The 14,639-nt window shown below is 39.1% G+C and overlaps 3 protein-coding genes across 3 annotated transcripts; 2 read left to right on the top strand and 1 right to left on the bottom strand.

The window, feature by feature from the left end:
* Positions 1-562: 562 nt before the first annotated feature.
* Positions 563-1,489, bottom strand: LOC109952952 (olfactory receptor 11A1-like). Its single transcript, XM_020588275.1, has one exon. The coding sequence runs from the start codon at positions 1,487-1,489 to the stop codon at positions 563-565; it is 927 nt and encodes a 308-aa protein (XP_020443931.1).
* A 7,198-nt stretch (positions 1,490-8,687) lies between these two features.
* On the top strand, positions 8,688-9,707 carry LOC109952957 (olfactory receptor 11A1-like). The gene has a single exon (XM_020588280.1). The coding sequence runs from the start codon at positions 8,688-8,690 to the stop codon at positions 9,612-9,614; it is 927 nt and encodes a 308-aa protein (XP_020443936.1). The 3' UTR covers positions 9,615-9,707.
* Positions 9,708-12,625: 2,918 nt separating this feature from the next.
* Positions 12,626-13,561, top strand: LOC109952953 (olfactory receptor 10K1-like). Its single transcript, XM_020588276.1, has one exon. The coding sequence runs from the start codon at positions 12,626-12,628 to the stop codon at positions 13,559-13,561; it is 936 nt and encodes a 311-aa protein (XP_020443932.1).
* The last annotated feature ends 1,078 nt before the right edge of the window (positions 13,562-14,639 follow it).

Here is a 14,639-nt window from a genome sequence, read left to right on the forward strand (position 1 = left end):
CCATATGGACACGTGATTTTGGTTTTCCCCATGGGGGTTCTTTAAGTGTAAAAAAGATTGAGGAACTTGAAAAAAAAATCTAAAGGGAAAGGAGGAGGGGTTATGTAAGAAAAAGAAAATATCACTGAAAGAACTGCACAAACAATATGTATTTTATGTATTCATTTATCTCAATACATAAATGTACTTTTGGTTTTTGGTTCACACGGTGAAGATTAGCAGCTGTGTTCAAATGATCCCTTTAAAATTAAAGATACAGTGTTGTGTTTCAGTACTACTATATGCCAGACAAGCAGACAGAAGTCAGGCTAAAACCAGGAAAATACTGAAGTTTTTTTTAATATCATGATAGTTGGTTATTGCAGAGGTTTACATATAGATCCATATCTGTCATAGGCCATTGCTACCAACAACATAAACTCTGAACCTGCAAAAAAAAAATTTTTAATATAATGAAAGAGAGACTAAACATGATATGATCTGTTTTTTAGATTAAAAAGTTAATCAAAAACTCTGGGTAGACAACAGTGTCCTACATCTAACAGCTGACAGTGTGAATACATTAGTGTGATTTGAACTGAAAAAACAACCTCCTGAGGTGTTCAGAGATTTCTTTCATCTTTAGCCCATATATAATAGGATTAAAAAGAGGATGATACAAAATAATTTGTAAAGTCATTATTAAACGAGGAATTTTTGGAATATCTGATTTCAGTCGAACTACAACAATATCATAGGTAATAAAACAGGAAAAGTTGATTAAAACCAGCAGGTGAGGTAAGCAGGTCTGTGCAGCTTTGTTTCTGACTGTTTTACTATTTTGGTAGGATATAATTAGTATCCTAGTGTATGTGAAAAGTATGAAAAGCATAGGGAGCAATGCAAGATTAAGCAATATGAACACACCATACACAGACAGAGCTACTGAACTCACACACCGAATTGTGTAAAATGAATTGTTACAAAAAATACCTTTCAAAGTAAAGTTACAGAGTTTTATATTAGCATTTAGTGCGATTGACAATGCAAGCTCACAAGCAGGCACAAACCAAGCTAAAGCGAGAATGACACTGATGGTATTTTTTCTCATGATAGTTGGATACTGCAGAGGTTTACATATAGACACATATCTATCGTAGGCCATGGCTGCCAACAGTAAGAACTTGGAAAAAGCCAGTGTGTAATATACAAAAGCTTGGAAGAAACAGGCTTGATAAGTAATTACTTGTGTTTCAGATAAGAAGTCAGTCAAAAGCTTTGGGAAGATCGTTGTGGTGTAAAGAATAGAGTTGATCAACAAAGCTGCTATGAAAATGTACATAGGCCCATGGAGGTTCTTGTGAATCACTATGAGGCACACAATTGTGGAATTAAAGTAGATTATGATAACATATAATGCAAACATAACCACAAAATAAAGATATCTATATTTCTGTAATTCTACATGCCCACCAAAGGTTATATATGTTGCATTCAATTTATCCTCCATTAAAACTCAAAACATAAATAACCAATACAACAAATTGTACAACAGACAGATAACTGAGAAGACCAGTCTTTCTATGAGCATGACAGTAACATACAACCTGTTTTGAAATGTCTCATCCACCCACGTGTCCAACCTACAGATTAACTTAACAGACTGTTCACTTGCAGTTTTTGTACTATATTTACCAGACTACCTGATCCTCTGTGGGTCTCATTAAACCTTACAAGAGCTAATAATGTCAAACTCTGGGGCTTTGAACCCATAGCTTTGTTGTTGTAATGCTTGCTGCATTTATTTATTCACTCATTTATTTACTTAGCACTCCATTAAACAGTAGTATGAGCTGTATTTTACTTAAATAGTGTGCAGTGGTGAACACACATCTAAACTCCAGTCACAAGGCACCAAGCAGCCACCTCCAAGGCTGAGAAATGAAGGCAGTGTGGAAGTGCCAAAACCTGCAGTTCATAAAATGACCACTTGAGGCTGGCTCCAAAAAAGAGTCAGTCCCCATAAACTCCCATATTAAACTGCCCAACTTTATAGCAGAAAAAGTAATGGCACTGTTTGCCTTTCCTGTTTTTTGCATTAATTATTCAAGAAATGTGATCTGATCATCATAGTAATGAATATCAACAGACAATATGATAAGATGATAAAACATAAACAGTCCTTATAATTAATGTTTTTATTAAACACACACATTAAACATGCAAAGTGATGATGGAAAAAGTCATGGCAACACCAAGCTTCTTGTCACTAAAGGTCAATTGGAGCCAGGTGTTAGCAAAGCTGGAGTCCAGTCAATGGAACAAGAACAGAGGTGTGGTTTAGAACTATCTGGACTTATAAAAACACTCAGACAGTGTCAGTGTGCTGCTCACAAGCTGATGTGAGCCAGGCCTCACAAAAAAGAGATCTCGGAAAAAGCTACAATCATAAGTTGTTGGTTTGCATGTGTCTAGAAAGGGTCACAAAGTCATCTGAAAGATTTTAGATATTCACATCTTAAATATACTGCCTATAAATGTAGACAATTTGGTGCTGTGGCTACTCTCCAGAGAAGTGGATGCCCAGCCAAGATCAGTCCAAAGGCACTGAATGCTCAATGAGATAAAAAAAAGAACCCTTTAGCAACAGCTAAAAACTTGAAGGGTTCATTCATTGACAAGATATGGGAACAGGACTATTGGAATGCTACAAGCAACCCCAGGGAGAGGGGTTACATACAGGGGATGTGGGACCAATGGGAACTTCGAAACCCAACATCTAGACTAACACTGAACCAACTAGTAGCTCAGTGCTCTAGCATCCGCAAGAAGCACCAGCTATTACAACACAAACGCCAGGACGCCAGGTCAGGGGGGAGATATCATCACCCCTACAATTGGAGATTGGGTACCAAGCCCCAATAACAAGCCCAGATGAGATTAATTCAAGAGCAGCTGACCTGAGATTGACGGAGAAGTGGATGCCCAGCCAAGATCAGTCCAAAGGCACTGAATGCTCAATGAGATAAAAAAAAGAACCCTTTAGCAACAGCTAAAAACTTGAAGGGTTCATTCATTGACAAGATATGGGAACAGGACTATTGGAATGCTACAAGCAACCCCAGGGAGAGGGGTTACATACGGGGGATGTGGGACCAATGGGAACTTCGAAACCCAACATCTAGACTAACACTGAACCAACTAGTAGCTCAGTGCTCTAGCATCCGCAAGAAGCACCAGCTATTACAACACAAACACCAGGACGCCAGGTCAGGGGGGAGATATCATCACCCCTACAATTGGAGATTGGGTACCAAGCCCCAATAACAAGCCCAGATGAGATTAATTCAAGAGCAGCTGACCTGAGATTGACGATCACGACCAAGATGGACACCTGGAACCTTGGTGGCCAGTTACCAAGACTAAGTGAAGTGCCTGAAAGTCTACCAAAGAATGTGAATTCAGCACTAAGAGCAATCCCTACTACAACCATCACTGAGACCAACAAGCTCATATACACCACAGCAACCGTCATCCTTGAGATGCTAGGTTATAAGTTAACCTACGTCCTGAATATGCCAGTGGGGTACCTGGTCCTCAGGTAGAGGGCAGGGGAACCTACTGATCACTGACTACTTCTCACCATCCTCTAGTGGTTCTTCCTTAAGAATACGTGTTAATTACCGATGCGCTGCAGCTGTGAACAACAATCAGGGAGCCAGCACCTGCTGAGAAAGAGTGAGGGAGAGAGAAAAAGAGAGTGAGAGAGGTCACGCCGAGCAGACCTGACAAAAAGAAAAGAAAAAAGCAAAGCATCAGAACACAGCGGAGACATACATACACATACATACATATACAGTACTTACAATACGCAAATGCAACACTAGAGTTCGATAACACTGTGTTACTGTCATGTTCAGCTCCACTTCTTGGTTTCCAGGCAGGCTACTCTCTTGCTCTGCTTTCACCTCTGGCTGCTGCTGCTGTGGACTTGCTGCACCTGGGGAACTGGTTACACCTGGTGCTCATCAACTCTGCCTTTTTAATCTGTTTCCTGCTCCTGTCAGATGAACATCGTCACACTTGCCGCTTGTATTGCTTTCCAGCCATCTCCTGTTCCTGTATTCTGTTGCTCCACCTAGTGATGAAGAAACCGAAGCTTTCTGAACCACTGAATCAATATGAAGCAATTGTGTTGAAATGGTTCAGTGTTTCGAAGCATTTGATAAAATCATATATAGCACCATCTGCTGGCCAACCCTCAACAGAGCATTTGCATGGAACAACAAAGGGCAAAGTCTCATGAAACCGTAAGGCACTGTTATGCGCTGTATGTTTAACAATAACAGTCCTATGTGCATCATGAAATGTTTGGCTGTTTTGTCTTTTGAAGACAATAATATACTTGTGTCATAATATGATTGTGCCATCTTAAAATACTGTGTGTAATAAAGTTATGCCTATGCAACATTGTTAGAAATACAAAAATATATTTACAAAACACAAAAATCTGGAACAAAATTGTGAAATGCTTGTGCAACCGGGAACTGTTATGATGATAGTTGTACAAAATGCTAGTGTACAATGAAATTCTTATTTTGCCGTCCACATGAATGCCACAAAATACAAATGAAACATAAAGTAGATGAATAAGTAACACAAAATCTAAGGCACTTTAAAAACAAGATCCATTGTCTCCTTACTGACAATTGTTGGACTTCAACTGTCCTGCATGTTCTTTTATGAAGAATAATTGGAGTCAAATATCACCTTTCAAACATTTATTATCATAACTGAATGGACCATCGAATAAAGCAATTTACAGAGCTCTGGGTTCCATCTATCTGAAGCCCTACCAAACAAAACCGTTCAATCTGCCTTCAGAGCAGTGGAACGCTGTCCTCCTCAACTCAGTTGATTTTATACAATTTCAAATGTGCCATTGTAGGCTGGTCTGGCCCTCTCGTGCTGTTCCATTGGTCTATCTATCCATCCGTCCTCCTCCTGCTCCTATGGGAAAAGGCAGCTTCCTAAAGAGGGAGGAAATTCTACTCTATCTAAATTCCTACACTCACTTCTTTCTTTGTATCTAAGTAACTACACTATCTGAGGCATGGCTTTCCATTTGGCTAATTAAACTGTCTTGCATGTGTGTGTCTGTATATGGTCCTACCTTTGAAGTTGTCTCCTCTTCCTGGCTTTTAGATCAAATGTCTGTTTATTACCCTTGGTGTCCCCCTTTGATGTTAAACAGTGCTCCAGTTGACTGACACAGTAAATACTGACCAGTGATTCAGTGAACACATAGGGTGACATGTAACTACATGAACATAACTGTGAGATTAAAGTATATAGACTTATGTATGCTATAAAATAAATCTTAACTATTCATTTTCTTACTATGATAAAATAATCATACGCAAACAAAGTAAACACACAGGTTGACTAATCAACAAGCATAGTGTCAGTCTTCTACTAATTAAATTCTTAATTCAACCAAATGTTAGAATCAACCTTAACCCTTGTGTTCTGTTAAGGATCTTAAAGTATGACTTTGTTAATAATTTTACCAAACACAATGCTGCCAATATGAGTGCTTGTGCCAAGCTTCTCAGGCTACGCAACATACTTTGTTTTGCAAATAGTTTAAATTTGGTGGTAAAAAAAGGCACTGGAGGCAACAGCAGAACTTGCAGATAACCACACAAGAGCTAGAAAAGTACTTTTTTTTTTTTTTAAATCAGCACCAGGTCCAAGGGGAAATTCACAGAAATATAGGAATAACTGGAGAAACCTACTCATAAACTGATTCAAGAGGTTGAAACCAGATGGAATTCAACTTTTTTCATGTTGCATCATCTACATGAGCAGCATGAGCCAGTGGGAGCAGCACTAGCATCTCTTACAACAGATGTGGTGCCACTAAGCTTTGTGGACTATGAAGCCGTGGTTGAGTGCCTTGAGGTTTTGGGACCGGTGTCAGTAGCTAAAACAGAGCTTTCAGAGGAGAAGACGATGTCTGTATCCAAGGTCATATCCATAGTTTGAATGCTACAACAGAAAATCGCAGAGAAGTCCTCATCCCTATTCCATCCTTGCACACAACTGCTAGGCCAAAATTTGCTGCACTTTTTAATGACAAGGTGCAGTGTGGAAAACATTCGGATCCTGGCAATGGCAACTGTTCTGGACCCAAGATTTGAAACATTAGCATTTGGTAACCAAACCTATGCGCAGGAGACAGTTGCAAGAGTCACAGCAGAATGTGCAGGCTACATGAGATCAGAACATGCCACACCCGCAACATCACAAGTAATAGCTTTCCCTTTATTTTATCATTACTTATATAGGCTGTATCACAGAACTATTTACTGTATGTATTGACTTTTTTTGTTACAATCCACAACAGAGGAAGCACATGGCCATTCAACACAAGAGGCTGACTCTGACAACCTGTGGGAACTTCTGGACAGCCAAGTTGGTTGGTTGCAGTAGTCTTTATAAAAACAGTCTTTGATAATAAAAAAATAAAATAAAATAAAATAAAACACATACAATGGGTTTCTCTTTTTCTGCTTTGATTTCCTGCAGGTGCAACTCAAATAGTTCAGAATGGCTGAAGCAACAGTGAAGGTTCAGCGTTATTTGGCTGAGCCCTACCTCTCCAGAGGACAAGATCCATTAAAGTACTGGGAGTCAAGGGCTGCGGTTTATCCTAAGCTTTACAAGCTTGCCAAAAGATACCTTTGTATGCCAGCAACTTCTGTGCCATGTAAAAGGGTCTTCTCCAAAGCTGGAGCCATAGTAACAAAGAAGAGGAACAGACTGAGGAGGTTTCGCATGTCACCTAGGATCCTTTGCAACTTCTACAGCCGCACTGTCGAGAGACTCTTGACCAGCTGCATCACTGTCTGGTATGGCAGCACAACTGCTATGGACCGCAAGCACCTGTATAGAGCGGTAAAGACTGTGGAGAAGAGCACCAGGACTCCACTGCCCTCTCTGCAGAGCATTTACCACCACCGCAGGGTGTGTAGTAAAGCTGCCTCAATCCTCAAAGATCCAATACACCCCCAGCAGAGACTGTTCGCCTCCCTACCCTCTAGCCAGAGGCTCAGAAGTGTGAAATGCAGGACCTCTAGACTGAAAAACTCTTTCTTTCCCTCTGCCATCAGACTCCTAAATGGCTGAGGAGTTTATTACCAGGAAATACGTGATGTACTGTTTACATTCTCAGTTTGCACATGCATAATTGCACATTGACTATTGCACATGCTGCTCCCATGTAGCAAACATTCTCTATTATATTCTATATATTTTTACATTATAGATTTGTTTGTATGTGTGCATGTGTGTCTGTGTAACCTGTATACATTCATGACAGAGCTACTCTGACACACCCCTCTGTTACATCAATAGTTGAAAAAATATTTTAAGTTTATTTATTTTGGAAAAATATTGTATCCTGTCTGTTTCGATTCATATTTATGTTCAAAAAACGTTTAGTTTTAGCCTGTTCAATAAATGTGTTCCTGTTCGGCCCGCGACCAAGTTTGTTTTTAGTTTTGGCCCCCTGTGCGATTGAGTTTGACACCCCTGAGGTAGGGGGACACTTTATTCATTTTTATTTAAATCAGTATTTGTTCAACAGTGTTGTACAGTACAAGCCTCGATACATGCTTCACTAAACATTTCCTGGATTTCTCGACACATGCTTCGAAGCATCGGCACAGTAGGTCCCATTACTACTTAATACTTTATTTCATTAAAAAAAGTCTTGAGTGAGAGTTTGCGAGACATGTATAAACCGAGTCTGTGTTGACATTGATTAATATGATTGATCTCTTGTCCGCAGCTGATTTTTACTGTATGAAAAACATCTCACTGAGCCTGTTAAATTCCTGAAGGCAAATACAGTTATATTGATAGCAGGCGACTACACAATAACCACACAAACCTCTTAAGACTGTTTACATCTCATATCCTTCCTGTCATATTGAAGAAGTTGGATTACGGGAGCGCATATGTGTGCTCACCCTTCATTCCAACTTTCTTTGCAGTTTTTGCATACACATGGTTTCTATGCGTTTCTATCATTAATACATCTGACCCCTGGTCTCTCCACTGACCCCATCACTGTTGTTACTCTCTTGCATGTTTTTTGTTACTGGTCTGTGGGGGGCCAAACCTGAATGATAATGATAGGCCATATGTGGAGGAGGGAGATGTAAAAAATGAAATATGAAAAATATGAATTTTGATCTGACCATTCTGACAGTGCTTGCATAGTCAGAGATCAGCTATGAATTGGATCTGGGAGCACATATGTAAGAGTCCCAGATCTGATTTGGAAACATTTGATCTGGTTCGTAAAAATCAGACCAGACTCACTTGGAGGGTAAAAAAGATTTAGGAAAGGTAAGTTGTAAACATCTATGAGCTCAGGTCTCAGGACAACAAATATATACTGTAATTGCATAGTTCAATGAGATACATGGGGTGGGAGGGGGGTATGGGGCACGTTAAAAACAACACTGCACAGAGCCAAACCAATCATTGTCCAACCTCTGTGCTTTTGTACTGGTTAGACCACACAAGCATTTCATAGTCAAATACCACTTACTGTACATGAGAATCATAAATAGATTGTTATGAGACTTGAAATAATGAATGTTTTAGTCATTACCATTTTCTTTTAGACAACCTTAATGGATAATAACTTGAATGAAACATATATAACTCTTGATGGGTATGTGGAAATTGACCAATACAGATATCTTTATTTTATGATCATGTTTACAGCATATATTCTAATACTCTGCATTAATTCCACTATTGTGTCTCTCATTGTGATTCACAAAACCCTCCATGAGCCCATGTATATTTTCATTGCAGCCTTGTTACTGAACTCTGTTCTTCTCAGCACTTCTCTCTACCCAAAGCTGTTGACTGATGTCTTATCTAAAAAACAGATTATATCCTATTCAGCCTGTCTCTTTCAGTGGTTTGCATATTACACTCTGGCCAGTTCAGAGTTCTTACTGTTGGCAGCCATGGCCTATGACAGGTATGTGTCTATATATAAACCTCTGCAATATCCAACTATCATGAGAAAATCAAAGGTCTGTATTTTCCTGGTTTTAGCTTGGCTCGTGCCTGCAGGTCTGACAGCAGTGCCAGTTCGCCTGAGTGCTGATGTTAAACTCTGTAACTTTACTGTTAAAGGAATCATTTGTAGCAGTACAGTATACAAACTTCACTGTGTTAGCTCAAGGTTGTTTTATATATATGGTTTGGTTGTTTTGGTAAATATTGTAATTTCCCCAGTGCTTTTCATACTTTTTACCTACACCAGGATACTTATAATATCTTATCGAAGTAGTAGAGAAGTCAGGAGAAAAGCTGCACAGACCTGTTTACCTCACCTGCTGGTTCTAATCAACTTCACCTGTTTGATGGGATTTGAAGTAATTCTGTCTCGACTGGACATAGATTTTCCAAAAACTGTGCGTTTGATAATGACATTACAATTAATTTTGTACACTCCTCTCTTTAATCCAATCATATATGGATTAAAAATGAAAGAAATCTATAAACACCTCAAGAGGTTGTTCTGGCGAGTCAAATTTTTCTAATGTAATAAAAGGTGCACAGTCATTGTTTACTGTTTCTCTGAACTTTAAAAAGCACTGAATCTAAAGATTTGTTTCTAAAACTACTCGACATTAAATCCCAAACCCAAAGATGCATTTCTATTTTAATTAGAATAAGGAATTCCTGAGGTGTTTTCTTTTTTATGCAGCAAAATAGAACCTTGATAGAACCAGTAATGACATGATCATAATCTCTGGATGTATAATTTATATAGTTCATAGTCTAAAATATCAACATATTCATGTTTGACATTAACAGCCCTGAAAGCAGGAGCATGTGCAATTTGTGTATGTAAAAGTGTATGTAAATAAAATTGTAGTTTTAGGTCCTGAGACGCAAACACTCAGAAGTTTGGATGCACTTTCCCATTGAATCAAATGATATATGTGTCCAAACGTTTGACTAGTAGTATATAGTTTTTAAACAAAGACAGCAAAGCTGAGTCAAGTTGGGTAAAAATAAACATTTAATAATTGTGTAGATAAAACCAGGAAATAAAATAATGTCTGCACAAAAATATGTAACGATGAACAACCTGTAATGTCTTTAAAAAAGTCAAACTTTATGAAAATTGTGAAGTGCTTCAATATATATGAAAGCGGTTCTGTAATAAAATATATGCCATGGTTGTGAACAGTATGTGCATGTTTAAATGTTTACATTGAAATTTTACAATGATGATCTTGATATGTGCAGTTTGTATTTATTAAAATTTGCAATTACTGCTGTAGCCTCACAGCAAGAAGGTTCTGGGTTCAATCCCCAGAGTCTGAATGTCTTCCTGTGCCTGTGGGGTTCTCTCCAGGGACTCCGGTTTCCTCACACAGTCCAAAGACATGCTGATTGGCAACTCTAAATTGCCTTTAGGGGTGTGTGGATGTCCTGTAATAGACTGGTGACCTGTCCAGGGTGTACCCCATGAATGTCAGCTGGGATTGGCTCCAACACTTAACTGTATGTGCACGTGGAACCTGGGGGCTGGGAGATTTTATTCCTGAAAAAAAAAAAAATTATTGAAGTGAACTGAAAATTGGCCCCACCTGGGACCTTTCTGTGTGGAGTTTGCATGTTCTCCCCGTGCTTGCGTGGGTTCTCTCCAGGTACTCCGGCTTCCTCCCACAGTCCAAAGACATGCAACTTAGGTTGATTGGTGTCTCTAAATTGCCCTTAGGAGTGTGTGTACATGTGTGTGGTTGTTCGTCTGTGTTAGCCCTGCGATGGATTGGCAACCTTCCAGGGTGTATCACGCCTTCGCCCGACCGGGATTGGCTCCGCCCCCCGTGACCTCGTTCAGGGACTAAGCGGTAGAAAATGAATGAATGAATGAATGAATGAATGTTGGCTGAACTGTTCATTAGGGTGATGCCAATGGAAAGAGACTGCACAGAAATTTGTGTTACTAAGGTGAAATGAGGTAGCCTTAGTCTTTAATGTGCTCATTAAACGAGTGTACAATAACACCAAGATTCTTGGCAATCAGACTTTGATAAATCACACATTTATTGAGAGTTACTCGCTACTTATTAATCATGTGTCCAAGTTGGGCCAGGCCAGTGATCACCATCTTGGGCGGGGGGGACAGTGGTGCAGTGGTAGAGCAGTCGTCTCCCAACCAGAAGGTTGAAAGTTCGAATCTCAGTGCCAGTAGTCCACGTGTCGAACTGTCCTTGGGCAAGACACTGAACCCCTCCGTTGCCCACAAAGGTTAGAGCCATCGATTGAGTTTGTGCCGCAGATGGCTATTGGTTCTGTACCGGAAACAAATTCCTTGTGTGTAACATACTTGGCCAATAAAGGTTATTGTCCTTATTGTCCTTATTGTCCTATAAGATACCTGAACTACCTCAACAGGCTCCTTTCCATGCAAAGGAGCAGCGGTAAGAGACCCACAGCTGCACTCTTGGTCCGGCCTAGTGGGGCAGAGGGGAGCATCAGTGGAAGTGGCCACAACAAGGGGAGCATTGATAGCGTATGGGAATAGGAGCACAGGAAGAGCTGCAAGAGCGACTTGTGTTTGGTATGGGACGGTGAGGAGTGCTAAGTCAAAGCAGGGTAGCAGTGGAAGAGCTTGGAGAGGGCAAGCCATGGCATCTGCTTCCCCAAGAGCAAGGTCATGGGCTGGGTACCTCCTAGAAAGACTGTAGCAATGCCAGCTAAGTTGAAGTGGTCACAGTGGTGAGCTGCACAGGATGCTGGTGATGGCTGGTGGTGGCTGGCGACTCGGATGGCTGAATGAGTTCATCATTGCTAGACCTGGAAAGACTGAGAGAAGATCCTGGGAGGACAAAGAAAACAGTTTGTTGTCCGAGGGGGCGAGAGACAACCAACCCATGGAACGTATTGACAACGTTCAACTTACATAAAAACAAAGCTAAATTGACAGGGAAGCAAGTAGGCTACCCCCAGACTATCCATTATCTATACCTTTTATCCTGAACAGGGTCAGGGAGGGGTGGAGCCTATACCCCGAAACTAGAATTATATCAAATAAAAAAAGGTTCAAATGATTTAAATTGAGCCCACAGTAAATGGAAGATGGGTAATGCAAAAGAAAAGTTAAAAAAGGAGTAGCAGCACTGCGGTCTCATGGATTCACGTGGAATGCATCACAGGAAGCAACAGTAAACAAAACTCGTTTATTGTTTTGTTAGTATGTTTTACATCACTGCTTGCTGTAGAATGTAAATGTGAATAATTCTTGTCTCTATTGTTGCTGTCCTCCGTGTTTATTTTTACCAGTCAACATCTATGAAATCAGGCCTCTGGAGTTTGAACATGATTATGCAAAATTTAAATTCAAGGGGTGGTGCAGTTTGATAAAGAAAAAAGGCTCAGACTCAAACCGACCACTGTCCAAACTCTCATGTGTCTTTATTTAATAGACCACGTGTGCATTTTAAGCTCAGGTACCAAAGACTGAATAAGACAACCAGATGGAGATTGAACTAATAAACATATTTTAGTCATTAACGTTTTGTTTTTGACAAGCTTAATGGATAATGACTTGAATGAAACATATATAACTCTTGATGGGTATGTGGAAATTGACCAATACAGATATCTTTATTTTATGATCATGTTTACAGCATATATTCTAATACTCTGCATTAATTCCACTATTGTGTCTCTCATTGTGATTCACAAAACCCTCCATGAGCCCATGTATATTTTCATTGCAGCCTTGTTACTGAACTCTGTTCTTCTCAGCACTTCTCTCTACCCAAAGCTGTTGACTGATGTCTTATCTAAAAAACAGATTATATCCTATTCAGCCTGTCTCTTTCAGTGGTTTGCATATTACTGTGTAGCCTTTACAGAAAATTTGCTGTTGGCAGCCATGGCCTATGACAGGTATGTGTCTATATGTAAACCTCTGCGATATCCAACTATCATGAGGAAATCAAAGATCTGTATTTTCCTGGTTTTAGCTTGGCTTCTGCCTGCTTGTGTATTTGCACTGTCAGTTGGCCTGAGTGTTGATGCTAAACTCTGTAAATTTACTTTTAAAGGAATCATTTGTGGCAGCGCAGTGATCAAACTTCACTGTGTGATGTCAAGACTAGTATATTTTTACGGCTTCTTTATTATTTTTAGTCTTGACATTTTACCTGTGCTTTTCATACTTTTTACCTACACCAGGATACTTATATTATCCTGTCAAAGTTGTAGAGAAGTTAGGAGAAAAGCTGCACAGACTTGTTTACCTCACCTGCTGGTTCTAATGAACCTAACCAACTTTTCCTGGTCCATGGGATTTGAAGTAATTGTAGCTCGGCTGGACATAGATTTTACAAAAATTGTGCGTTTAATAATGACATTACAAGTAATTTTGTACAGTCCTCTTTTCAATCCAATCATATATGGGCTAAAAATGAAAGAAATATACAAACATGTCAAGAGGTTGTTTTGTCCAGGCAAAATTTTCTAAGAATGTCATTTTTTTAGTATCATACTAAAGCAGAGAAATGATTTTTTTTCTGAACCTTTAAAAGCACCGGATGTAAACATTTGTCTCTCAACCTCTAATGAGCACAATGTCATCCACTTCAACAATGTACTGACTACTGACTTAATATTAAAACCCAAACCGACAAAACCAAAGATACATTTATTCTCTTGAGAATTTTTCCAGTTTGTTTTTATTGAGCTGTAACAAAAATATTTGACATGATTATTATTTGCTTGTATTTTTTTATATAGTTTATAATCAACATGTTCATATTTGAAATTAACAGCCCTAAATGCAAAACTATGTTCAACTTTCTGATTTGGCAGTGGAAGTGAAATAGCAGTTTGGTGCCCTGAAAGACAAAAAACCTTTTAATGTTATTTATGTTTTTTAATATACTAACTACACCATATTCTTGTTTCTGTCAAATTACTGTTTTAGCATTATACACAGGGTGTGTATATTTTTGCTGGTTCTCCTGAAATGTGTCAGTAACTCCTTTTACAAGGATGCCAGCTGTAGTTGTCATAGTTGTGGTTCATAAATTTAGCAGAATGTATAATAAACTTCTCTTTACATCTGCACCTATTATTATTTTCCTAAAATGCATATGCAATCAGAATCCGTTTTATTGTCTTAGAACAGCTTACATGCACATTAACACTGAAGGGTATGTCTCTTTTTATCAACCTGTGCAATATTCCATCTTGGGCAATAACATTTTTTTTGTGCAATCAAAAATATTTTACCTATGGTGTAAACAAAAACATTCAATAATTTTCAACTGTGCAATATGACATGAAATTATCCTGTTTTTATACGCACATATATATATATTATATTTGTCTATTTATTAGTAATTCTTTTTTAAAAAATTTCTATATAGGAAAATGTTTAGCAAGATAGTTAGCTTGCTTCTGTCAGGTTTGCCCGGTTGCACCTCCTTTCTCACTCCCCTCACTCTGTTTTCTCTCCCTTTACCTGATTACGCTATCCTCTACACCTGCTTGTCACCAGCTGCACCTGATTAGTTTCTCCCTATTTAGTCCCTGCTCTT

Source organism: Monopterus albus, unplaced genomic scaffold (genome assembly GCF_001952655.1).
Source record: "Monopterus albus unplaced genomic scaffold, M_albus_1.0 scaffold522.1, whole genome shotgun sequence".
Classification (NCBI taxonomy): Eukaryota; Metazoa; Chordata; class Actinopteri; order Synbranchiformes; family Synbranchidae; genus Monopterus; species Monopterus albus.

Excerpts from the sequence above, each read along its gene's own strand:
- LOC109952952 (XM_020588275.1), bottom strand. The coding sequence starts at position 1,489 with ATGGAGGATAAATTGAATGCAACATATATAACCTTTGGTGGGCATGTA.
- LOC109952957 (XM_020588280.1), top strand. The coding sequence starts at position 8,688 with ATGGATAATAACTTGAATGAAACATATATAACTCTTGATGGGTATGTG.
- LOC109952953 (XM_020588276.1), top strand. The coding sequence starts at position 12,626 with ATGGATAATGACTTGAATGAAACATATATAACTCTTGATGGGTATGTG.